We start from the raw sequence: 26,757 nt of genomic DNA on the forward strand, positions 1-26,757 counted from the left end.
AGGGCCTGCCGGCGCGCACCTCCGCCTGGGTCTCATACCGCCAGCCCGCCAACCTCGCCTCTTGCCTCCCCGGCCGATGGCTCCAGGCCCGGGCGCAGCCCCGGTCACGCTCGCAGCCCCAGTCATGCGCCCTGCCCTGACCCCGGCTCCGTGCCGATGGGCCGGCGGGGCGCAGCCCGGGGGACGGCCTGGGATGGAGCCGCGGCCGGAGCCACCAGCAGGACGGGGCAGGCACCCGGGGGGTGGGACACACATGGGGGGCCAACTTCCACCCCGCAAACGGCCCCACGGGCGGCAGAGGAGGGATGCTGGCAGTGCGGGCAGCCGGGCCACTTCCGCCGGGAGTGCTCTGTGTTGGAGGTGGGCCAGGTAGTCTGTGTCGTTGGGGGTCCGACCCCTCCCCCTTGTCCAGGACAGGCGTTTCGCATCCCAGTACGGGTACAGCGCGAAACGCACAAGGCGCTGTTGGATTATGGTTGCTTACAGACCATGATCCACCAGCGCCTGGTTCGACCCGGGGCATTGTTAGAGGCATCGCAGGTTTTGGTGAGGTGTGTGCATGGGGATATTCACGAGTATCCGGTAGTCTACATCGAAATTCGATATGGGGGAAAAAAGCATAGTGTTCGGGCGGAGGTTAGCTCGCGCCTCACGCACCCTCTAATTTTGGGATTAGATTGGGCTGGGTTTCCGCAGGTATTAGGGGAAACTACGGGGGTGCGTGCACGACCGACAGGGAAATGTGAGGCGTGCACAGTCCTCTGTGCTTATGCGAGGGCGCCCGATGCTGCCGAGGAGCCGGGGGAGGCGGCGGGTCCAGGGCGCCGTTGCGCCCCCTCCCCCTGGTGCAGCCCCAGCGCGATGGGTCTGTACGTTTCTGTGTGGTCTATAGACGGGTGAATTCTGTTTCAAAGTTCGATGCCTACCCTATGCCCCGGATCGACGAGCTCCTGGACCGGCTTGGCACGGCTAAGTATTACACCACATTGGATTGCACGAAGGGATACTGGCAGATACCATTATCTCCGGTATCCCGGGAAAAAACTGCATTCTCTACCCCGCAGGGTTTATTCCAGTTCACCGCGCTTCCGTTCGGGTTGTTTGGGGCCCTGGCCACGTTTCAGCGGCTGATGGACCGTATTCTGCGGCCGCACTCTGCGTATGCTGCAGCATACTTAGATGACATTGTCATCTATGCGGACACCTGGCCGCAGCATATGCAGAGAGTGACCGCGGTACTACCGTCGCTGAGGCAGGCGGGGCTGACGGCTAACCCGACGAAGTGCGTGATCGCGCGGGGGGGGAGATCCGGTATCTGGGGTACATCCTGGGGGGCGGGGAGGTGCGGCCGCAGTTGGATAAAACCGCAGCGATCGCCGCTGCCCCGCGGCCCAGGACCCGGAAGGACGTGAGGCAGTTCCTGGGACTGGCCAGCTGCTACCAGCAGTTTGTGCCGGAGAAGGAGTGCCTGGCCATTCGGTGGGTGGTCGGCGCCCTCCGGTACTACCTGCTGGGGCGCTCGTTCACCCTCTATTCCGACCTTGCTCCCCTCCAGTGGCTCCACCGCATGAAGGATACCAACGCGAGGATCACTCACTGGTACCTCGCGTTGCAACCCTTCAACTTCAGGGTGGTCCATAGACCGGGGGTGCAAATGGTCGTGGCCGACTTCCTCTCCCGTGCAGGGGGGGGAGTAGGCTATCGGCCGGATGCGTCCCCGGCCTTGGTCTGGCGGTGGGGGTGTGTGGGGAGCATGGCGCGTTCTGGCCTACAGAGGGAGCCAGACTGTCGGTGGATTACAGACAGGTGTCAGTAATCAGCTTCAGCATCCAGACGGTCTTTTTAACCTGTGTGTGTTTGTTCCCTCTGGCAGTGAACGGGAGAGAGAGCACATGTCCAGGAGAGACAGTACGTGCCCAGGAGAGAGAGACACTGTATCGAGCGAGCGAGCCGAGCCCAAAAGGGGTGCACGCGAGCGAGTCCCGAAAGGGCGCATTATTATTTGTTCGTGTTTATTATTTTCTCAAAGTCCATTCCGCCAGCACGTCAGTGACGTGCTGACCTGTACAGCGCAATAAAAACGCTTGTCTCAAGCCAGTCCTCTGTGTCGACCTCCCTCTGTGCCTAGAGTCTGCTACACTGACACATTCCCATACCATCAGCATCACTGGTGAGATACCATATCCTCCACTGCAGTCTCACAGGCATGCTGCCTTTAACACACACATGTCAATATTGTGCCACTGTCACCACAGGTCATAGACATACTCACAGGGCAGGGCAGGTAGCAGTGCTCTTCCCTCCACCCAGGAGAACAGGTGCAGGTGCCATCCATGGGGTCGCAGGCTGCCCCATTGGCACACAGACAGCTCATGTTGCAGCCCAGTCCCCAGGTGCCACTGGAGCAGAGGATGGAGCAGTCTACACCCTGCCAGCCTTGGGGACAGACAGGAAGGGGACAGACAGGAGGACAGACAGGAGGGGACAGACAGAAGGACAGACAGAGAGACAGAGAACACTGTAACTGTCACATTTGGACCAGCACAATGGGACACACCTCAGTAGACTAAAATCATATGTGACACGGTCTGGTGAAAAGGTCTGGATGTCGGCAATTCTCAAGTCGGGCAAATGGCCCCCAAAAAAATTAAAATATGTTTTTTTATGCATAATACAAAAGTTTAAGTGTTGAAGAACCCATTCAATATAACAAACAACATTTTTAGGATCACTAAATACTTATCATTTGTAAATTGGATATAGTCTGCCGTATGATGATGATGATGATGATGATGATGATGATGATGATGATGATGAATGATGTTGCCCAACTTGGGGACTTTTTCACCAGACCCTGTCAAATATTACACTAATGCAGTATCTTACTCTTACAAATATGAAAGCTTTGCTGTGGCCTCACTGTGCACTACCCTCAGGCTTTGATAATGCCTCCCAGGTTCATAGTGAGAGTCTTGTTAATTATGAATGGGTTCTCGAATGCGATCCCAGTTGACTAGCCCTGTGTCAGGTCAGGACTGGGGTCAGCTGGCTGCTTTGACGGAAAACACTAGGGGAAACCAAACCCCTAGCTTTTATGTCTAAGTCTCACATCCTCTGATCTAAGAAGTGTTTAATGTAGAAGCCGGTTGACAGTGTTTCAACCGTGCTCTTACAGAAGCTTTGATTTCTGAATGACACGTCAATATTATGGGATCGTGTATGAGGGGTCAGAGGGATTAGGATGCATCTCAAAGAGGCTTGGAAGTTGGGCATGGTAGTATGAGGGATTATTGGGCTTGTGTGTTTGATACCTTCCGATTTACCTTTTTACGATTTCTCCCTCCACCAGCCTCCACTGGGGTAGAGATGCAGTTAAGATGTTCTAATTCTATTTGTGAATTCTATGCTGTCTGCCCTCTTTAACATCTCCCATAGGTGGAGTGCTGTACCTTCTCTGCAGAAGCAGGAGCCGTCCAAGGGAGAGCAGGAGGCATGGTTATGGCAGGAGCAGGTGGAGGAGCAGCTTGTCCCATACAGCCCAGGAGGACATGATGAGGTGCAGTCCTCTCCCTGTCAATGGGGTAGTACAGTTAGGTACCAGGCACAGAACAATCTGAAAACTAACTCAGACAGGCACACATTTTTTTGAAAAGGGAGGATACAAATCTCAAATATAAAAAAAAGGCTAAAACAAAGTTCAGTTATGTTACTCATCAGAGAACACACTCTGCTTAATAGGAGTCAATTTCATGTACGATAAGGAATAATGTTAATGTGGAAGATGAGGTAGACTACAGCAAGAAGAGAACTTCTCTCTCTCACTTTCTCTCTCTCTCTCTCTCTCTCTTTCTCTCTCTCTCTCTCTCTCTCTCTCTCTCTCTTTCTCTCTCTCTCTCTCTCTCTCTCTCACACACACACACACACACACACACACACACACACACACACACACAAGCACTTAGCAATGAGTGGCAGGGGAGTCAGTGGGGAGTCAATGGGCCACCTACAGCGGTTGAGCTCCTGGTCTAGGTCAGACGGGCAGTGGAGCAGGGGACACTCTGAGCCCCAGTGCAGTCTCTAAGTAAGGACCAGTCTCTCCCAGCCCCAGTAATGAGCTGACTGTGGGACGTGCCCATCCTAGCCCCTAAGTCCCTCACCGACGCATTAGAGTGAACCATCTGCTAAAGGACACAGAGCTCTCCACCGCAGCCCTTCTCCAGTCCACAGTGTCATTAGAATTTCCTCTGCTTTAAAAGGCTGAGCACAGCAAACGCACCTCCAAGAGCCCCGTCCCTCCCAGCGCTGGTGATCACAGGCCGTCTATGGATCCCCACACCCTCCCTCCCCAGCCCCGGCCCTGAGTGACAGCTGACACAATGATTTAGAGTTCCAATTAGCGGCCCAGAAGAGTCCAGAGTGGTTCCAGCCTCCCTCTCCGGAGCACCAGGGACCTGCTGGCTGCTCAGCGCTCTCATTATCATTTTGAACTGAGTTTAAACGGGAGGCAGGAGAAGATGTGCCACTGGACGCCAGGGGCAGAACACTGCATCTTAAAACATCCCCCCTCCCCTCTGTCTGTACCACATAAAAGCTTCAAGTTGTGTGAATGAAACTTGTATCAATCAGTTTGCAGCAACCTTTGTTCTGTTCAAAATTACAGCTTCAAGACTGCTAACAATGGCAGTTCTGGCACAGTTGTTAAGTGCAGATAGAAGTCAGAACAGAGTGTGGGTGGGTGGGTGGGTGGGTAGAGGGTGGAGGTGGGTTTCAGCTTGTCTCCTGAGCATAAGCAATTTACTGGTGAGTGGCCTCATGGATAAGGGGTCACTGAGCCACAAATGACCACATGGATTTTGCTACATCCATGGATGCACTGTATCATAACCCGCTTCACCCCCATGGCATTGAGACCAGTGGTTGGCTCACTCTCAGGAGGGACAAGGCAGCTCTCTCATTAGTTCACTGATTTATATTCCTTCTGAGCTGAGGGGGAATAGAAATCAGTACGGCATGCAGGAGACTTCACTAATACAGAGACTGTCCATAGTACAGTATGAGAGCAGGAAAGGCACGTTACATAACAACACATCCTATGGAAGAGGGGAAGAACTGGGAGAGCAGCCTTCGGCTAGGTAGCTGGGAGTCAGGTCGTCCTTGGCTGAGGTATTAAATTCATGCCCATTAGTGTTTTAACATAATTGGACAGCAGTTTGGAGAATGTCTTTCCTCTCACTGACACAACATTGATCAGTCTGGTAGCCATTGAGGCCAGATGCAAATGGCGTCACTAATTACCAATCATTCTCACTCCCTAACAGTTAATCTAATTGCAGGACTGTTGACTGCTAATTTAAAATTCATACCACAAAAATGAAAATGAAAATTTTAATGAGGTTAGGAAAAGTGGAATCTAACTGTTTTCATCAACCCTGAATTAGACCGGGATTTTCATGTCATTGTCATCAACACAAGCCGATTTCTAGAAGATCATTGGCTAGAACACTCTGTAAAACCCAGAACCGAAATAGAATATGTTCTGTGCCTGGATCACTGAAGACAATGTCTGAAAAAACGAACATGTAATCATTTTGTCCCAGTCAAAAACACCATGTCCAATTACTCCAGCTAAATCAAGCGTGCAGGAGCTCAGCCTCTTCTCAGCTCTTGGGTTGGTTTGCCCCCCGATGGGACTGAGAGGAAGGGAGGCAGCAGGGATGCAGCAGGCAGGCTGGTGCGTTATCAACTGTCCTCAGGGATGTGACTTCACAAACAACCAAGGGTTGCTTCTTCTTCCCCACTTTAAGTCTTTAACGTCATTTCAAAAGCCCATTGTGTGATAATGATCACCAATCATAGTGTGTATCATCACAGAACATGGCATCAAAATGTTAAAACGTTTAAAACTATTCACTACCATTTATGGACCTCCATCATTGCTTAGCCTTCTCCTACTAAACCATTTGGTCTGTGTGTACAGAAGCACCAGCAGCACTCAAAAGAGAGAGGGTTTGTGCTCTTTAAACAGCGTGGAACAAGTCTCTGGGCACTATGCTTTAGTTTCCGCCTCATCCACCCATATCAGTCCTGACTGCTACCATCTGACTGGTTACTGTTGTATCCCTGCTCCTGCCCTCTAGGTCTGTTTAATGGATCTGGCACCGGTCCCCAGCATCCTCCATAGAGAACAGGTGGAGGAAATTAAGACACAGTCTGTGCACACGCTAGGTAGCTCCATTCACCACAGTGGCCTGTTGTAAGACACAAGCAATTTCAACCCAAATGTAATGTTGGCAGAAAAGTTGCCCTCAGTCTCTGTAAGCTCTGATTGAAGGCCAAATGCAATAGAAAAGGCAAACTATGAACATTTTATTTTGTTACTTCTTGTCCAGAAACATTTAAAGACTTTTTTTTGCAAATGTCATGTAACCTGTACAACAGACAGTTGCCGGCGTTAGTAACAGGTGAACCAGGTCTAAATGGTGAAACCAGTATGTGCACAAAATACCATCAAATATTAACCTCACAGTAATTGTTTTATTTAAAATCCCAATATAGATGCTTCACTGTCCCAAAACGTATGCAAGGGCACTCTATCTATTGCATAGCAATATCTAAATAGAAAACAATATGTCTTAAACTCCCAAAAAGCAAAAGTCCAGCTGACCTCTGTATTCCTCTTTAATACAGAGCTAAATCTGAAACACTGAATGTCTCTTCTGTTCTATCAGATGGATTGTAAACATGTAAAACATGTTCCATAAACTGTGTGCATTATTATTAATGGCACAGAGTCTTGACTATAGAACAGGTCCTTCTGCATCTGGCAAGGTCTTTCTTTTTTAGTGCAAACCTGTGGTGTAATAGAGAACATCCGTTATGAGGATGTATTACAGCCTGCTGAGTTAAAGAGCCTCACCTTATTCCCGCCGTCCCCTCCCCGTGTGAGCCTGCTGCTCCTTAAGCACGATCTGGGACCATTTCCAGAACATTAAGATATATACACTGATATCTGCTTTTACAACAAAGTATTTGAAATTCACATCGCAAATATAATAATAACTTCAAAAGGATCTTTCTTTTCATTAGAAGTCATCATGCCCATCTCCTCTTAACATACACAGTATTAAATATAATATTACTAGTCGGTTCCCCTTAGATCTGATACTTACATCAACCAAGTATAAATAATGCACAAATGCAGTATATATCATAACATAATCATCCAGATGATACTGTTGCTATAGTGATATTACAAGCCAACTTGTAACATGAAAATGAAACATGAATCCTAAACCAGGATCTTGCCCAAAAGCATTACTGCTGACAGAACAGAGCAGCCAATACCAGTTACATCTGACGACATGTACCGTAACATAGAGAAGGCTGCTATTAAGAGATGCTATCATTAGTAGACTTTCAGTTCTAAAAGTTGTGTATATGAGCAAAAATTGATCCGTTCGAATGGGTTGAATATGAGTCTGTGTGTGTGGTGCGTGGATTCCACTAAGCCCAAGCCACGGGAATGTGAGCCAAAAGTGAAAGTGTCAGCTTCAAAATACTGATAAACTAGGGATTCTGTGGCTGAATTAGGTAAAACAGCAATTCATTTAATAGATTATATTTGTACAAATGTACATTGACTGACTCCACCAGCCTCCCCCCAATATGGTTGTGGTTGTGGTTAGGGTTAGGGTTAGGGTTAGGGTGACTCACCATGAAACCAGGGGCACAGATGCAGGTGCCGGTCACACCGTGACAGTCCGCCCCGTTGGCACAACTGCATGGCAGCATGCAACCCTCGCCATAGTAACCTGGTGGGCAGGTCTCGTTGCAATAGAGCCCAGTCCATCCTGAAGAACATGTACATTCACCAGACAGAGGGTGGCAGCTAGAGACCAGAGAGAGAGAGAGAGAGAGAGAGAGAGAGAGAGAGAGAGAGGTTAAATGGTAAAGACTTTAATGCCTAATCCACGCTGAGACTATCAACACCTCATTTCAGGGGAGAGTCAACCTGTGAACTGCAGGCTGACAGCGCTTCATTCATCCAGACGTCTCTGTGCTTCACCCAGATGGATGAGATGTCCCTTTTCTCCTTCATACCGTAATGACTTCTACTGTTCCAGCGGCAAAGTACAGCCAGAATCAGAGCATTAACATTGCATTAGCTATGAATGCTGCTGAGAAATAATGAATGAAGCAAAGGTTGCGATTAAAAGCTAAGTGTATGACATGGCTAAGAGGTGTCCAGACTTCGAAATGTGCACTGGTTTCGAAATGAGATGACACCAAATTGATTCTGAGATCTCCTGTTTTTTCACTCTAGGTTATAAGAGGTCTTTTTTTTAATGCATGGTACTGATGAGGTTGCATTGCAATTGAAATTATCCTGTGTGGTGCAGTTATTAGAGCTTAGTGCTAGCATTGTGAAGGATGTGGGTTCAAATCCTGCTGGGACCATGTATGTATACATTTTTTTAAATCCACTCAGTATCCACACTGTAAATCAGTTTGGATACAAGTGTGCTAGAAATGACATATACAGTGCCATGTAATGGGACAGTGAAGCATTTTTGTGCTCCGCAGTTGCTCCACGGACCAGCTTGGCTGTTGTTGCTTATAATGAAAGTATTTGAGGAAGTTATCTTTCATAGCCTTCGACCAGTTTGTTAAAGTATCTAGTTAAGAATTCGACAACACTATATCCGAAGCGTCCACCTCCCCCACGAAAGGCAGAGAAGCATCAGGATGCACCAAGACTGGTGCTGATGTTAAGTGCTGTTTAAGCACATTGAATGCGTTTTCTGCCTCCTGAGAACAGTGAAGGGAAGAAGACTCTTCCGGGCGAGCGCTGTCAGGGGAGCGGCTAAGGCACTAAAGTTCTGAATAAAATGTCTATGGAAATTAGAAAATAGCCTTGCAGCTAACTTTGCCGGGGTCCATTTAAAGGTTTCCCTGTGTCACAATGAACCCCAGTAAGGCAACGGTGCAACATGGAATTCACATTTCTCCGCCTTAACGAAGGGTTGGTGTTTGAAGAGGTGCTGGAGGACCAGCTGAACGTGCTGCTCGTGCTGGGCAATGTCCTTGGAAAAATGTGTATGTCATCCCAATGTCCTTGGAAAAAAATGTGTATGTCATCCCAATGTCCTTGGAAAAAATGTGTATGTCATCCAAATATACAGTACAAAAAAACAATGATCAAGCAGGCACATCCTTCACCAATGCCTGGAATACAGCAGGCGCGTTTGCGAGACCAAAAGGCATGACATGGTACTTGTAGTGGCCACTGGGTGTTTTGATAGTGGTTTTCCATTCGTTCCATTTTTCTATTTGTTTCCATTCCTCTCTCATCCTCACCAGATTATAGGCGTTATGTAAATCCACTTTAGTAAAGATCCGGGCCCCCTGCAGTGACTCGAAGGTCGTTGTCATCAGAGGAAGATGTGATGGTGAAGATGGTGATGTTGTTAAGCCCTCAATAATCAATGGAAGGGCGCTGCCCGCCATCCTTCTTGGACACGAAGAAGAAACCTTCGTGTCCCCCACCGGGGAAGTGGAAGGATGGATGTGACCCGCGGCGAGGGCCTCATCTATGTAAGCCTTCATGGCTAAGGTCTCAGGATAAGATAGGGAAAACAACCTCCGCTGTGAAGGTGTTGAACCCGGCAGGAGGTCGATAGCGCAGTCATAGGACCTATGTGGAGGTAAGTCCTTAGCCCATCGCCTGCTGAACACCTCCCGCAGATCCCAGTAAACCCGGGGAATGCCTGCCAGGTCAGGAACAGCGTCTGTCTCTGGAACTCTTAAATTTGTTTTTTTTCAGATTTTATCCCTTTTTTCACCCAATTTGGTAGCCAATTAAACCCAACCTAGCATCCAATTATCCCCTGCCTATTGCGAAGGATCCGCCGCACGACCCCGTGGCCGGCAGTCCCAGAGGAGGCCGCCAGGCAGACTAGCTGACTGGCTCCTCGAGCCCAGCACCGTTATTCCGGCACCCCGGGGGCGCTGTTGCGCGACGGATCCTTGTCCGGAAATACTCCTATACCGCCCTCGGGAGCGGCCGCCCAATATGCCGCTCCCCGTGTGTGCCCCAGCCATATCCGGATCTGGCGAGCTGGGATTCGATCCCAGTCCCCGGTGGGCAGCTTGCACTAGTGGCCAGTGCTTAGACCGCTACACCACCGCGGGGCACATGTCTCTGGAACTCTTATCCTCTTATCCTCTTATCCAGTGGAGACAGCTGCTAGAGGTTTAGGGGAATCGGAATGTGGGAACTGGACCTGGTTAGCGATGGGATCACCCAACCAGATGATTTGATCCGAAGACCAGTACAAGGACAAGGGGACAATCAGGGGAATCCACAATGAGAAATGGAATCCATTCCCTTTGCGCCACTGCTACCTGGAGACACACTGAGAAGATGCTGGACCTCCAGGGCAAGGACAGGGATGCAAGGACAGGGATGGATTCGGGGAGAAAGAGCAGCGGGACACCCCACTTCTGGGCCAGCCCCGCATCCAGTAAATCCCCCGCCCCTCCCGAGTCAATAAGCCCCACCACAGGGGAAAAAGTCTGGGAATCTCCTGGATCAGAGGGTAACCACAGCCTTGCTAGCACTCCTCCTGTGACTAGCGAGACCGGCCATTTCCTGGCTTCTCCGGCACAGAAGTGCCCTGCCCGCAGTACAGGCAGCGTCCCTCGCATAGGCACTGTTGTCTCTCCTCTCTAGAGGAACATTACTCCCAACTGCATGGGCTCTTGTGGTGGTAGTTCCTGGTACTGCTAGGGCTGTGAGCCGTCTCCCATCCTCATGCCCGACTACCCGGGAGGTGTCAAAAAACCTTCCGTAGCTCCTGGGTGAGAATGCCGGGGTCTGTTGGTGAGTTGGAGAATGCCGGGGTCTGACTCTCCTACTCCATGGTGGCCCATGTTAGGGCATGGTGGCCCAGGTTAGGGGAAGATCCATCAGCAAGGTGATGATATAGGCCACTCGGGACTGCTCGGTGGAGAAAGATGAGAACTGCAGACTGAACAACAGAGAGCACTGGGTGAAAAATTCCCTGAAGCCCTCTGGTCGGTCGTCGTATTGTTCGGGAGGTGGTAGTCGGGGCTCCCTGGAAGCCGCAGGAGGAGGTGGAGACGCTGCTGCAGGACCCACTGCTGTGCCACCTGCCTGGGCTGGGGTCTGCCGTGCGTCGACAAGCCGTGTACCTTCGAAGGTCAGCTGGCGTAGAGTGTCCTTGATGGTGGCGAAATATGGTAGGTAATTTGCGGTGGACTTTTTACTTTACAAAATACGGACATGGCAGTTTCGCAAGAGATTAAGATCACAGATGACCTCCGCAATTATTACAAATTAGTAGAGGTCCCCAGATAATAATAGTCCCGTGCAAAGTCTCTGTCCAAAACAGAACTCGTAACTGGTTAAAGACTAAACACGAAAACTACAAACACAGAGAGCAAAGTCTTGTTACTAGAACTCGAGATATCAAAAGGCTTTACTTTACTTTGGCACATATCTTAGCAAAACACACACAGAGAAGACTGAGCAGGGAGTGCAAGGGAGTGCAAGAAAGGTGAGCATAAACACAGGTGCAAATCATAAGTCCATAATGATGAGTAAGTGAGAGGATGAGGTGGCACAATGGGCAGTCAGAGGGAGACACCTAGGCTTCGTTCACACGGCAGGTCTTGATGCTCAATTCCGATTTTTTACACAGATACACAGCGGAAGCCGGCAAAGATATGAGCAAGTGGTCAAAAGAAGAAGGATGAGGAAAAAGAGAGCCAAATGCTTAGCTATGGCTTTTTGTAGAGCACTCGCTACTATACTTGTGTCTAGAGTGCTGGGGTGCCAGATGGGGCGGGTTAATGCCGAATGGGCTACTGGATTTAGCGGTTACAGACTGGTTAGGCTGTAAATTGAGTGACGTAAAAGTCTCATTAAACGCGACTTGACAGTTCAGACAGGGGCGCGTTGCTAAATATCAGATATGTATCCGATATAATACCACCTCTGAACGCGACCCAGGTCGGATTTTAAAAAGTCAGATTTCATGTGACTTGCGCTGTTCACACGGTCATGCATAAATCAGACCTGAGTCGCATGTCGGCCCCAAAAATGGATTTGGGTCACATTTCACTGCCGTGTGAACGAAGGCCTAGGGATCGCTCTGGAAACTGAGTGAGACCCCATCTGTTACAGGTGGGTATCTTCTCTGGTGGTGCTCTGCCAGGCCTGTGCTGCAGCCATCTTCAGTTCAGTCAGGAAGCGATTTAATGAATATGGTAATACAAACAGGTACCATTCCAATGTCACAAAATGGTCCAAAAACGCATGTTGGATTGGCAGCCTGAATCGATAGAAACCATATGAAATAAGCCAAATGTAGAAACCTAAAAACGAAAGCATGGCTATGAGGATAGCAGAATTTCCCCAATAGGGAAAGCAAATCATGTTCACAGTACTGTCTCTCTGTTCTCCAGTGTCTATATATATATATTAAAATAATCATCATCATCAAAAAAAAAAAAAAACGTTTTCCTTCTATCACTGAGACTGCCAATGGCCCCTGGCCTGAGCTAGATTACTCTTCCTGATACGACTGGTGGATTGTTGTTTCACTTGCTTAGTCAAATGTATTGATTGTAAGTCGCTTTGGAAAAAGGCGTCTGCTAAATGCCCAAAAAGTAAAGTTTTGTAACAAGTTTTGTATCGAAGAAACTCGTCATAACCTCACAAATGCACATCAATTCATCACAAGGCAATGAAAGTGTCAATCTTGAAAGCTTCAACTATGTCAGCGTTCACAAGCCAAGCATGCACCCCTGCTGTTTTAATTAACCTAATTGCTTTGGGGGGGAATCAGGCTATTAATGCTAGGAACAGGGCCATTGTGAGGCACAGAGAGATCAAATATAAGCTGTTTCTTGCCCAAATATTTTCTAGTCACTAAGCCAATGGGGTAAATGCGGAAGTCAGAAAAGAGGGGGATCATCAAAAGGAACAGATAGCCCTTCTCCACCTCCTTTTCAATTACATCTGGTTCATGACGCGTAAACAGCAGATTAGGACAAACATGAAATGTAACTTGAGTTAGAGTATGTATAAGTATATGTATGAGTTTCGCTATGTTTGAGCCCTAGCCAGTATTAGTTGTTGTCGAGCTCCTTTGGAGTTGTGGTGTACTGCAGGTCTGCATGTGTTTTGTCCTTGTGGTGTTGCCGTACCCAGTAGCAGCTAGACTCGATTGCTACTACTTGAAGAGATCTAAAAGAATTGCAGACACCAGGAAGACAAGTTATGTTTTGTATGTCTTCCACCCAGAATCACACTGCTGAGGAGAGAATAAATTGATTAAAAGAAGTTGTTGCCTGTCCATCCTTCAACTGATTGACCATCGTTACACTGGTCCCGTGACCTGTCGATCTCAAGATCAGCTGAACGCCGATCTCCATGGATGCTGTGTGGATGCCAGGTCCAAGTGTGATAGATCAAGTGTGGTCAGAGTATTATAGTAAATGGTCATTCAGTCTAAGGGCTGTGATTACACCAGTTTAGGACCAAGTGCTTTTGATTATTTCTATGTCCTGCTGTAACTTTTAAAAAATTATTAAATTGTTTTGTTTTTTATTCTTTTCTCACATTCAGTAATATTACACAACGCAAGTCTGTACCACTATGGCTCACAGGCCAGGTTTTAACAGTGAAGCTTTTACCAGTCCAGTGTTGCCTATGGGGAGGGGTGCATGGGGGGCATGTCTGAGCTTTTCTGACAATGCTGTCATCGGTGGGTTGAATAGTAGGGAGCTGGGGTGTTCCCAGTCATTTACTGAGAGCGGTAGAGGCACAGGGTCAAGTCAGGACCCAGGTTGTGCTGCTGTTGGGCAGTTTACAGGGGAGGCTACTCCCACATCCAGACCCAGTGTTACTGATGCTGAAGCTCTTCATCACCTTTCAGACATGATGGGTCAGCTAGGTGCTCAGATTGGCGAGTCCATTGTAACCAAGTTAATTTCAGCTGGTGTAGTTAACTCAAGTAGTATGAGTAGTGCACATCTCAACTGCACATCGCCTCCAAATCCAGTAACTGATTCTAATATTGTTAGACAGGAGATCCCACACGTTACTGTGAATGTAAAATCAGACAGGGAACCACAGATGTTCAGAGGTGATAGTTCTGATAAGTATTCAGTGACAAATTGAATTGACATGTCTAAAGCTTATCTGAGAAAGCAGAAATGTCCCATGCATTAACAGGCTGATGAGATACTGGCAAGGTTGATGGGAAAGGCAAAGGATATCGTGAGGGTTGGCCAGTGTAGCGAGACACTTGATGTGAAACAGAACCCTGATCTCATCTATGATATCCTCCTGAAGTACTTTAGCGATGTGTCGTCATGCCTCCCGTTGTCAGATTTCTATGCCTCCGCAGACAAGGTAGGAGGATGGAGAACATGAGTGAAGAGGTGGCACGGATGTTTGTAAGGCATTGCCCGGACTCTGGACTATCCCGTATTTTGGAATGCAAGGCTATTGAGGAGTGGAGCTCACAAGATAATTATCAGAGAGAACTGAGAGCCTCTGGCAGGATCAGTAGACCTGTGCCACCTGTTCCATACTGTTCAGTCTCACCCAGAGCCTTCGATTCAGTCTGTGCCTGAGCAGTGTTCCACCCAGTACCCCACTGTTCCTGCCCATAGTCCAGTGTACCACACACAGTGTCCGCCTTCTACCCTCATTCCTTCCCAGGACCATGCTTTAGGCCAGTCTCCGTACCCCCCCTCCACACTTGTTGTGGCCCAGAACACTCAGCAATCTGAAGTCAGGATTCTTGCTCGCATGATGGAGAGGCTGGAGCAGATGATGGGGAAAGTGCAGCAGAGTGACAGTGCTCCTCATAGTGGAAGATACCAGGGTGGTGCCCGTAAGAAGGCCTGCCGAGTCTGTGGTGACAGTAACCACACTACCATCTCACATTGCATGTCAGAGAAGCTGTGCTTTGTCTGTCTAGCCACAGGCCATACAAAGACTGGAGTGTCCCACCAGGTCGTCCCGAGCACCTCAACCTCAGGGAAACTAGGTGGCCTGTACTCAGAGGGAGAAAGTATGGGTCGAAATGTAAACTCCCATTGTAAAGACGAATCTAGTGCTGAGACAGTGTATATAGCTCACAAACGCTCAACTCATTGACAAAAGCTCAACTTGTGACATTTAGTAATACAGTGACTCTGAATGCTATGCTAGACATTGTACAATGAGTAAGACGGCAGAGACAAAGCTTGGAGAAGCTGGAGTTGCCACAGCACATAACCAGTTCAGTTCAAATGTGGTGCTTGTTGGCTGTTGTGGTCGCCGTGTCAAGCCTGAGTTAGCTTTCAATGTGGAAATGGAGGTGTATGGCTGTAGATTATGGTTCCCACTCTGGTAGATGAAGGCCAGCATGATGAGTTGATATTAGGCACCAATGTTATTAAATATATCCTCCGGCAGTATAAGCAATGTGATGGCTACTGGAAAGCCATGTCTATACCCTGTTCTGCTAGCGATCCAGAATCTGAACAGCTCCTCTCGATGCTCGCTGGTCTGAACCGCTGGCTAGGTGAAGTCATACCTGACAAGATAGGCACAGTCAGGTGCAACTCAGCCGTGTGTCTTGAGCCTGGTCAGGAGTACCTGATATGGGGCAAGCTACCCAAGTCGACTGTTGTGTCTCCTGGCAGCGCTGTGATGACAGAGCCCACATCGTGTCGCTCAGCTCCAAGAGGAGTTCTGGTGGCCAGAGTTGTTACTCCTTTGTGGGGACACAGATGGGTTCCATTGAAGCTGATCAACACGTCCGACAGGCCTGTCTTGGTAAGACGCAACGCTAAGTTGGCCGATGTCTTTTCCTGCATTGCACTCAAGGACATGGATGAGACCGGACCTGCTGAGGTCCCACTACTCAGTTGCTTTCAAGTAACCCCGTCCAGTGAAAATGGTGAAGTGAAAAAGTCCATGGGATTGAGTCGACTCGACATACACTCCTGTGATGTGTCTGAACAGTGTAGAAGCGGGATGGCTGACCTAGTTGTGCGCTACGGGGACAACTTCTCGCGCCATCACCTGGATTGTGGAGAGGCGAAGGGCTTCATACATCCCATTCACCTCTCAGATCACAGGCCATTCCGGCTCCCATTCAGACGAGTGCCCCCCAGTCAGTATCAGAAACTGAGCCAAGTACTGAGTGAGATGGAGGAGAAAGATATAATCAGGAAGTCAACCAGTGAATATGCATCTCCGTTGGTTCTTGTATGGAAAAAGAACGAAGATCTCTGTGTCTGTACAGACTTTCACTGGTTGAACAAGAGGACCCTGAAGGATGCTCACCCTCTCCCTCACCAGTTGCACTTGTAGACAACTCTTTGTTTAGTACTATGAATCTAACCTCAGGGTTTTATAACATGCCACTACACGAGGATGATAGAAAGTACTCTGCCTTTACGACAACAATGGGCTTGTATGAGTATAATCGCCTTCCGCAGGGCCTCTGTAATAGTCCTGGGAGCTTCATGCGTATGATGCAGTGTTTCCTCTATATGCATTTATTTGTGGTGGCCCCCCACAAATACATTTTCTCCGCCACTAATTGATTCAGTCCACTAAGTCGACGTTTTCTCCTCAGGCTGCACAATGAGAAAGGCACAAGGTATTATGACCGGAGAACAGAAAAAAATCTGATTGAAGCTAGATTCAGGCCGCTTTCAGACCTACATTTCGTTCAGATTTAGGGAGTAGTAAATACAATATGTTGCAATTAACCGTGTCTCGGTTTGTGTTCACACTGCAGTTGAGACTGAATTGCTCTCAACACGCGCGAGGAGACGCGCTTGCAAAACAGTTTTGATTGGTCTGAATTTAGAGGGAAATTTGGATTTCAGGAAATCCCTCTCCTTCACTTTAGCAACGACACAGTATTGACAGGGGAAAAGAAGGGGAGTCGAATTTTTATTGACCACGGATTTACATGCTGGAAAAACATGCAGCTAAAATTCAGGGAACATTTGGACAATAAGAGACACAAGGGAGCTGTGGTCGCATGGTCTAATTACAGGGCAATATGCGTGGGGCAAAAATAATCTATTGCTTCGAAAATCATCACGAACAGAACGGCGGAGGTATGGGAAAACAGGGCTCATGTTGGTGTCATCAAAAGTAAGAGTTGGTTTTCTTTAACTCAGCTGATAATATGCATTACCTTGCTGTTGGTTATTTACCGAATGCTCCATCTGACTGTCACACTGTGATTTTACTTGTGTAAACAGTTAATGAGTAACGTTAGCTGGTTTTGTGCGTGTACTCTCATGTAGGCCTACTTCGTATTGATGAGCTGATGATCTTTCAGTGTGTGTGTGTGTGTGTGTGTGTGTGTGTGTGTGTGTATGTATGTATGTGACTGTCAGTCACAAGTTTATATTCTACGGATGATGTTCGGTGCTGTATGTGCGTTCCCGGTTCTGTGTGTACTCTTGTGTACTTCATATTCGATGAGCTGATTATCTCTCGTGTATTTCATATTCGATGAGCTGATTATCTTTCACTGTGTGTGTGTGTCTGTGTGTGTGTGTGAGTGTGTGTGTGTGTGTGTGTCAATGTCTTGGGCGTATCTGTCAGTCACATGTATACGGTAACCTATGTTCAGTGCTGTATGCGAGTTCCACATGTTCTGCTGCAGCTGTAGCCTCAGGATATCTTGGTATTTGATCCCCTGCTATATAAAACATTGCCGCTCGGCTTTAATGTCTTAAACGCTATTTTAATTTTTTTAATTTGTCACCCTCTAGTTTTTGGTGAAATGACATCTTTGTTTTGAGCACGCGTGCGCGTTTCATGTGAAAAAAAAGAAAAATCCTGGAGGAAACACTGTGATGACTAGCATTTTAGGAGACCAGAACTATCTGAGCTTACTGATTTATCTGGATGATTTGCTGCCCCTGATGAGAAGACAGCTCTAGAATGCTTGGAGATGCTTGGAGGTCATAAGCACTTTGAGCTGCAACGTTTGCAGGAAAAGTGCTGTACAAATAAAAGTTATTATTATTATTATAACCTGAAATTGGTCCCCAAGAAGTGTTTTTTCCTCCGGAAATCCATCAAATTCCTTGGTCACTTAATCAATGAGAACTGTGTGTTGACTGATCCCAGCAAGGTTGAGAGCATCGCAAAGATGACAAGTGCTGACCTGATGGAAGCGGATGGTGTGACTCCCTCACAGAAACTAATCAGATCTTTCTTGAGGATGATCAATTATTACCAGAACTTTGTGCTTAGCTTCTCCGCTATTGCCAAGCCTCTCTTCTCTCTGTTGACGGGCCAGAAGAAAAAAAGGAAGGAGAACCAGTCCAAACAAAGGTCACAAAGCAGGAAGTTGAGTGCTGCTGACTGGACCCCCGAAATGGAGCAGGCTTTCCAGAAGCTGAAAACGGCACTGGTTGAGGCGACCATCCTGGCTTTCCCTGACTTCAGCCATCCCATCATGCTGTCAACAGACGCGTCTCTTGATGGCATCGGTGCTGTCCTGTCGCAGTTCCAAGAGGGTGAAGACAGAGGCCAATTGCATTCGCCAGCAAGTCCCAGTCTCAGAGAAACTATCCAGCCCATTGGTTGGAATTCCTAGCCTTGAAATGGAGCGTCTGTGACAAGTTCAGCCATTGGTTGAAGGGTCATGACAACTGGCTATGCACCTATTTATCTGATGTTTGGGCATACTCCTTGCCTCCCTGTCGATATACTCTTCCAGACAGTCCTGAATGATCCAGCTGTGGTCAGCTACGACAAGTATGTGATGTCTCTCACAAAAGATCTGAGAGAAGCTATGGTCATAGCCCAGGAACATGTCATGAAAGAACAGCACCGTCACACAGAGCTCTACAACAGATGAGTGAAAGGGCTCACCATCGACGTTGGAGACCGTGTGCTGTTGGCAAACAAGAGAGAGAGAGGAAAGAGAAAGGCTGCTGAGTCTACCGTGTACACTGTAGTGGATAGGAACTCTGAGACTCAAACATACAGGATACAAGACACTGTCACTGGACGAGAGAAGGTGGTCCATCGTAACCTCTTGATGTTGGTGAACTTTCTGCTTGTGCATGATACAAGTGTGATCTCTGACCCAGTTCCCTGTCTGCTGTTCATACATCAAATGAGCCGAGTGACATGTCCGTGTCAGAAGTGGAACAAAATTCCTTTCCTGGAACCACATTTGAGACGGAGAGAGTGGATTCTAGTCCAGGGAGTAAGGGAGCGGATGTTGAAGATATGGAGTATAGGGGAAGAGCTGTTTTTCGGGAGAGGGATGACTCCTTGACTGTCCCGGAGCCCATGGATCCCAAGGGAAGAACCCTAGAGTGGGTCACCCAGTTACCATTCCCTGAACACTCACGAGCAGAGGCTACTGGAGTGTCTTCAGTCTCGTTCGTCTCTCAGAGGGTCCCAGAGAAGATGGCTGAAGAGCAAATGGTAGATCAGTCCATTAACTCTGACTCTAGACTTGTGGCTAGCACTGACAATTGTACTGATGTTTCTGGTAAAACAAAACAAGTGTCTTATGGCACTGGCAGATGATGCTAGTGAAACACGGTGTACTGACACTCTAGCTTCTGTCACACAATTTGAACATCCTAGTGGTGGTCAAGTCCAAGTTTGGTCGCCTTATCAAACCAGTTGACAGCTTGATTTACACTATGTCAGGACAAGACATTATTCAAGACACTACATAAGTCAAACATTCAAGCTGTTTGTAGGTCAGTGTTCCAGGCTTTCCACAGTTAGATGAAGCCATAGCTCAGTTCAGTGCATGCATACACTGTACACACTGACATCCTATGACAGATAGGTGTGTTTGTTAATTTGTCTGGTTCATAGAGATTGTATTCTGAAGGCTAGTAGTACACAGTGAGAAGGGTCTTGTTGAACGCGTGTAGAACGCATCCTACTGCCAGTAGTTGGTTAGGGGGATAGATCACCTCTCTTTCCACTTCATCCTTAAAGGATACTTTTTAAGTTGGCTGTTCTGTCTTTTGGTGGCCCTATGTCAAGGCACCATGCCTTGTCATGTTCTGTATGTGGTTCTGTTTCCCATACTATTAGTGTATGTCTGAGGATGGCGCAGGGAGACACTAGCTCACCTCAGCTGGCCGTTCGATTCCAGGTGGACGTTACACATTCTAAGCAGGTGACTGTGTGGGTTGGGGCGTAATAACCGTGTTTGTATTCTTTTCAATGAGAATTTCCTAATAATTGTGATTTTCTGCATGCTTGCAGTTTCTTTACACAGGACACTGTATAATATTATGTTATGTATGACATTTGGTCTAGAAGTCTGTCCCTATGCGTGGGTTTATTTGCTGTACTGTCCACCTACCTGAGTGTGTTGGTGACGTTACAGGGGCAGTACTTGTCACAGATGAGGCCATAGAGCCCTGTTGGACAGAACCTCTCCTGACAATGAGGCCCTTTGAATCCTGTGTCACACAAGCAGGCTCCATTGATGTGGTAACATTTGGCTCCGTTCTGACAGTCACACCTCTGTTCACACATAGGACCATAGAACCCCACTGGACACTCCTCCTGACACCTACAGTACAGAAGAAGAAGAACACTATCAATAGCATAGTTAATTCAACCATGGAACAGAGAAGCCAACCCCTATCAAAGCCCACAGGCGCCATGACCTGACTGGATTGCTCCCTGTAAAACCATATTACGTATTAAATGTATTAAAAACCCAGGCTGAGATGTTCATCCGTAGAGTCAGTCTAACAGGGGTCTAGAGGGTAGTCCCCTAGACAACCCCCTGCAGTTAGCAGTCAGGGGTAACATGTTCCACCACAGAGGTTGCCCAAGGTGAGGCAACCATCATTAACTGCCTTGAATATAATTAGAGCCGGGAAGATTCTCAGCACAGGGCAGTAAGGAGACTGTAGGAAGGGACTTCAGCAAGAATTTAAATATACAATCCTGGCAGAGCATCAATCTCAAGTGTCCAACAAAGCCATTAACAAGCAGATAAATAGCTCAATTAAATTATAAAATGGACTAGTTATGTTTCATGTTTAAATTACATTGGCTTTGGCTTTATCAGGGGACACTGGTATTATTATACGAAGCAGAGGTGGGTGGGGGCTAACACAATCTCAGATTATTCCTGGCAGGTTAATTCGCCTGTCACTGACAATATAAATGAGGGCAATTCCGCAAAATATTAAAGCAGAGAAACAGAGGAGTTTCTCTTGTTCAGAAAGTGTTTTCATTCTGGAAACGATTGCTTTAGCCAAGCTAATAAACCCTAGGCTGCTGCTCTATCAGGCACAGGGAACTAACGGGATCTGTGGATTTCAATGGGCTCCTAATAAAGGGCCATTACTTATAATTAATGAGTAGAAACTAAACAGCATGGAACCCACAGCCAGATCAATGGACAGGATAGCAGAGGAAGGAGATGAATGGAGAAGCTCAAGAGAAGGACACAGTCAGGGCAGCAAGTAATAGGGGAGATTAATAAAACATTAACACTAGAATAAAAGATTCCTCTTTACTTACAAGCAAACTAATGGACTACATGTTAGTGTATCTTGAGGGTGAAAAAGTATTCTCCCTTTCCGTCTCTTTGAAAAAAAAGGGGCATTGTTTGTTCTTCCTTTTGAAATTAAGAGAACTAAGAGAATAGGGCAATACGAACAGGGCCTGTTTACCATGTAAATGCTTCGGGCATGACATAATCTCATGACCTAATCTCATATCAAACAAATCAATTCTACAGCTTTACTTCATTTGAAAACATCACATTTTTTAACCTGGGGTATACAGTTAGGGCTCCACTACAGTTTGTTTCATGGAAGTCTAGTCCATGCAATAATTGAATCACTGTAGCATGGTACTAAATAAATACATAAATCACCTACTGTACCTCCGCCCACTGTAGCCGGCAGAACACTGGCACTGCCCACTGATGTGGTCACACAACCCTCCGTTACGACACGAGCAGTCCTTGCTACAGTTGATGCCGTACTTGCCAATGTGGCATGGTTGGGCACAGACAGACCCCTGTGGAGCCAACCAGAAGAGCAAATACTGTATTAGATTTTTTTTACAAGATCCCCATTAATCCAATCAAGACTATTCCAGACATACAAGGCAGGTCCAATCACACCTTGCTGATTTGATTATGTACTGCTCTAAGAATGGTCATTCATTTTCAAGTGCTTATCAGTAGCCTATTCTCATCCAACCTCCTTTCCACTCCTCCCCTCCCTCCTTCCCTCCTTCCCCTGTGTCCTACCGTCCATCCAGCAGGGCAGGAACACTCTCCTGTGATGTGGTGGCACATTCCTCCGTTCTGACAGGGGCAGCGTTGCTCACACTGGGGCCCATGACTGCCTGAGGGGCACCGCTCTCCACAGCTGCCACCACAGAGTACAAGAATACGCCACTGAGCCATATAAAACACTGTGTATGGCACAACCATACGTACATATTAACACAGGAGTACACTGTGAGAATAATAAAGTGTGTAACATAGTGTAGTGTTCAGGGTTTATACAGTATCCACACAATTGAGTGCACAAATACGGCAATACAACACAAATAAATGTGACACAGTCTGGTGAAAGGGGTAACATGTCGGCAACCACGGAAAATACTTTTCGACATTGTTGCAAATTACAACACACACTCGCTAGTCAAGCCAAAATATTGCAATGCAATGGATTCGGTGAGTAAACCCCACTGCTACCTACTTTACATTGTTAGCAGGCTCACAAAACAATCTGTGTTAGTTGACTAGAGAGTGTGTCATTGATTTTCAACAATACTGAAATGTATTTACATTTTTCCAAATAAAAGTCTGAACATTAAATCGGCTGCCGACTTGTTACCCCTTTCACCAGACCGTGTCATGAATCCTCACTTCACCTTATAGACAGTACTACTCTCGGATCCCAGAGGTCCCGGATCCCTCTGCACCATTTAAATGTGAGTGAGACTAGACAGTACTATCATACCTGACAGGTGACAAAGACAGACACCTGGTGACAGCTGGGAAGATGAGTGCGCTGTGAGTCTAGCACTGTTAGTACTCACAAAGCCCCCGTGTAGCCAGGTGCACAGATGCACTCTCCTGTCTCATGGTGACAGGTGGCGCCATTGAGGCACTGGCAGGGCAGCTGGCAGGCCTTGCCATAGTAGCCGTGCTCACAGGGCTCCTCACAACGCCAGCCCTGGTAGCCGTCGGTGCAGACACAGGCCCCTGTGATGGGGTTACACTTGGCACCATTCTGGCACTGACAGCGGTTACTGCAGTGGGGTCCCCAGAAGTCACTCTCACAGCCTGCAGACACAGTAGAATACATAGTCAGGAGAACAGAGACACAGACCAAACACTGGGTGTTGAAAAGTAACAATACTGCCAAAATGTACAGCTAATACAATTACCTCAAATGATCTGCTTGGCATTTCATCAACTCCCTGAATGGTTATGGCCATTTCAAGTTTTGAAACACATTCCATTTCAGGTATTCAATTTTAAAGGCTTTTGTATAGACTTCTGCTATAAAACATTGATGCAAAAGCCTTAAGGGAGATATGAAAGATGAAATTCTATTCAGCATCGATTGAATATCCATCACATATACCCAAATAAAGATAACACCCATATTAGTAGCAAAGTCCCTCATAATACATTTTCAACCTGAAGTTTACATTGCCAACTTGTATCGTGGAATTGACATCGAGGAAGATTTGTAAAGTAATAACCCGTAATTGCCTTACATGTGTTGAGGTATATAGCTGCTTTAAATGCTTTATCAATACTGGCACCCCTGGAGGGAAACAGCAGAGAGACAGTGCATATATTATGTTAACTCTGAACCAGCATTCTCTATGGGCCACAGGGGCTTGAATCTGTTAAACAAATGTTGTTAATAGCCCATGCAAACTCCAGTCAAGTGGCTAATCTCAAGGCAAGATGCAGATAAAATAAAGCAGTCAAGAGGCTCAAACACAGAGAGTACTTGGGACGATGTGGGTCTGTCTTTATCCTGAGCAGGATAAGTTTCCCTCAGTGCATCTAGGAATGATTTCAGTGATTAATATGTGACACGTCTTTTGGTATCAGCAACCAATCAAAATGTTCAGACTTTTCTTTTGAAACATGGAACTACATTTCAACGTTGTTGAGAATCACAACACAAACCCGCTAGTCAAGCCAAAATACTGCAACACAATGGATTTGGTGAGTAATCCCCATTGCTACCTAGTTAACTATAACAGTACTTTACATTGTTAGCAGGCTCACAAAACAAGCTGTGTTAGTTGACTAGCGATGTGTCATTGATTTTCAAATGTATTCACATTTATCGAAAGAAAAGTCTGATCATTACATCAGATGTGTTTCTAGCAGCAGCACAGGCTTGTATAAAACCACAGTATGTGGTCCTGGTTGGATCAGCTGCTAGGCCAGTGAATTTTCAACTATTGATTCCCACATCATAGCAGGCTGGCTTATAAATGTAAAGACACCATGGCTCCCTCCCGAATGCATTCTCCCTGCCAGGGCTGTGATCAACGGGCGATGGGAGCTTAATGAAACCTGTTTCATGGCCGTCACTGAGGCCTGTTTTTGCCAAGTTAGCAGCAGGAGGATGATCAGGCTTTTCCTGACGGAGACAGCTCTGTCGTGAAGGGGGGTCCTAGAACACTGGAATACTGGAACACTGGAGCAGGGCAGTATTGCCTTTCGGAGGCCACATTAATGGGCTCACGGGGGGCAGCTATTGATCGGATCTAATCTGCTTCTAGCCTACGGTCTGGGCATGGATGAGATCCCTGAAGGTTGAGCTGCTGTCACGTAAACGACCCTGGCGCATTAAATCTGAAGTGTGTGCGGGTGGCTGAGGTAATGGATGAGCAGTTTAGACCGCACCCTTGTTTGGCAGTCATCAGTACTCCCTCAGCTCAATCCACACTGGTAAACACAGCACATCCAACATCTGAACAGGAAGAAATGCCCAACCGGAGACCTCCTCACCCCTGGTCACCAGCGGCTTCCACAAACTTCCACTGCTCTGTTTTCCCATTGCAAACATAAACTCTGATTCCTCTCAAATCCTCTGTGGCTCATTGGCTGCTCATGGGCAAGAAAGTACCAGGGGAGGGAGGACAGGAACATAAACCTAAATCTAGGCAGAGCTTAATTTGCAGACGTTTCTGGTTCTTAGGAGCTCAACAAATGTTTCCATTTGAAGTCTTAAACCTTCTTTAGCTTGCAGTTAGACACCTCAGCACATTCAGAGGAAAGCACATTATCTATCTGTCTCTCCTGCATACAGAGGTTCTCAGACTCATGAGAGCATCCTCTCACTCCACGGCTCTGACAGCGTTTAACTGTGATTAAGGAGTCAGAGTACATGATGCACTGTGGGAATCTAATGAAACAAAGAAAAAATAAAACTTTTCACAAACATCACTTTTTTGTTTCAGCAGTCTAAAGCAGCAGCTTCCAGTACAGCGAGTGGGACTAAACGGTGTGAGGGGATGAGGATGAGGACCCCCTGGGGGCTGCAGTGTGTGGGCAGTGAGTACCACACAAGCCTGTAGGACTGAAGGCTCTGCAGCGCAATCCCTATTAACTGGCCTGACCTCCGCCTGAGAGCCTAATCAGTGGACACGTAGGGGACACGTAGGGGAAATGTAGGCACAGACATCCCAGCTCATAAAATGGATGACAGTGTCAACATGGATAACCTCACACACAGGAACACAGGCAATCTCAGGGTACTGTATACAATCCCTTTGGCTGGAACAAAACCAATCTTGTTGAAGGACAGGGCACCGAACGGAAAACTCCAGAAGGTGATGTTCAGAGAATGGGAGAGAGAATGAGAGAGCCATCATGTTAGCAGCAAGCTTTGAAGTGCGCTCAAAAATATGCATGCACAGGCCTGGCTGCAACAGGATTAAAACCAAAACAGCTTTCAGGAGCTGGCTTGATTCAGAAAGTTCTCATGAACTTGGCCTCTTCAGCAAAATGTTTTTCAAGGTTTTCTACTGAGTGGCCTGTGCCATAAACAGCTCCCATAAGCGTCCAAAGGCAGGCACTACTCACAGAGTCGATCTCACTGAGTCGATCCCTTCACACTAATACTGCTCCTCTCCTCTCTAAATCGCTGAATACTCTCTAAGTATTAGCACAACAGTTTTCCATGTCATTTATTCAACTGATCATAGGGCAAATGTACAGTATGTCTGATCATCATCACGGCTGGATAGGCATACTAAATGACAGTTTAATAGCTGTGGACAGAGGTGGCTGGTATTACTCAGTGACACACTGGCCATGCCAGCTCTCCCTGCCAGAGGATCAGGGCCACATTATTCCTATTGGAGTGACTGGCACACAGCCCGACTTCACTCCTCACAGCTTGAATCACTCACTGTCACATAAACACCCAAAGAGTGACTCCAATGCACAAGACTCTATTAAAATACACATTCTTCTGTCCAACCAATCAATTCATCAGCACACCTATAAAATCCCATCAAAACTGAGTAGTCAGACCTCACTTTATATAAATATATTTTGGATATTTATAGCAGGGATTCTCCAGGATAAAAACAAGACATACTGTATAATCATTTTAAAAATCAAAAGGCCTCAGACCCCCAGTGTCACACTCATTGTTAGGCAGAGTTTGTTGGTGGCACTATCTGAGACTCTG

At 47.1% G+C, this 26,757-nt stretch overlaps 1 protein-coding gene across 1 annotated transcript in view; it reads right to left on the bottom strand.

The window, feature by feature from the left end:
• Positions 1-26,757, bottom strand: part of megf11 (multiple EGF-like-domains 11) — a gene marked incomplete at both ends in the record, with an annotated part of 80,365 nt that overhangs the window by 25,117 nt on the left and 28,491 nt on the right. Inside the window, 7 exons of the mRNA XM_080539048.1 lie at positions 2,273-2,436; positions 3,450-3,570; positions 7,714-7,888; positions 20,406-20,618; positions 21,951-22,087; positions 22,323-22,443; positions 23,123-23,369. Coding sequence (XP_080395174.1) covers positions 2,273-2,436; positions 3,450-3,570; positions 7,714-7,888; positions 20,406-20,618; positions 21,951-22,087; positions 22,323-22,443; positions 23,123-23,369 — 1,178 coding nt within the window. The remainder of the gene's footprint in view (positions 1-2,272; positions 2,437-3,449; positions 3,571-7,713; positions 7,889-20,405; positions 20,619-21,950; positions 22,088-22,322; positions 22,444-23,122; positions 23,370-26,757) is intronic.

Source organism: Nansenia antarctica, assembly GCF_963989245.1.
Source record: "Nansenia antarctica genome assembly, chromosome: 9".
NCBI lineage: Eukaryota > Metazoa > Chordata > Actinopteri > Argentiniformes > Microstomatidae > Nansenia > Nansenia antarctica.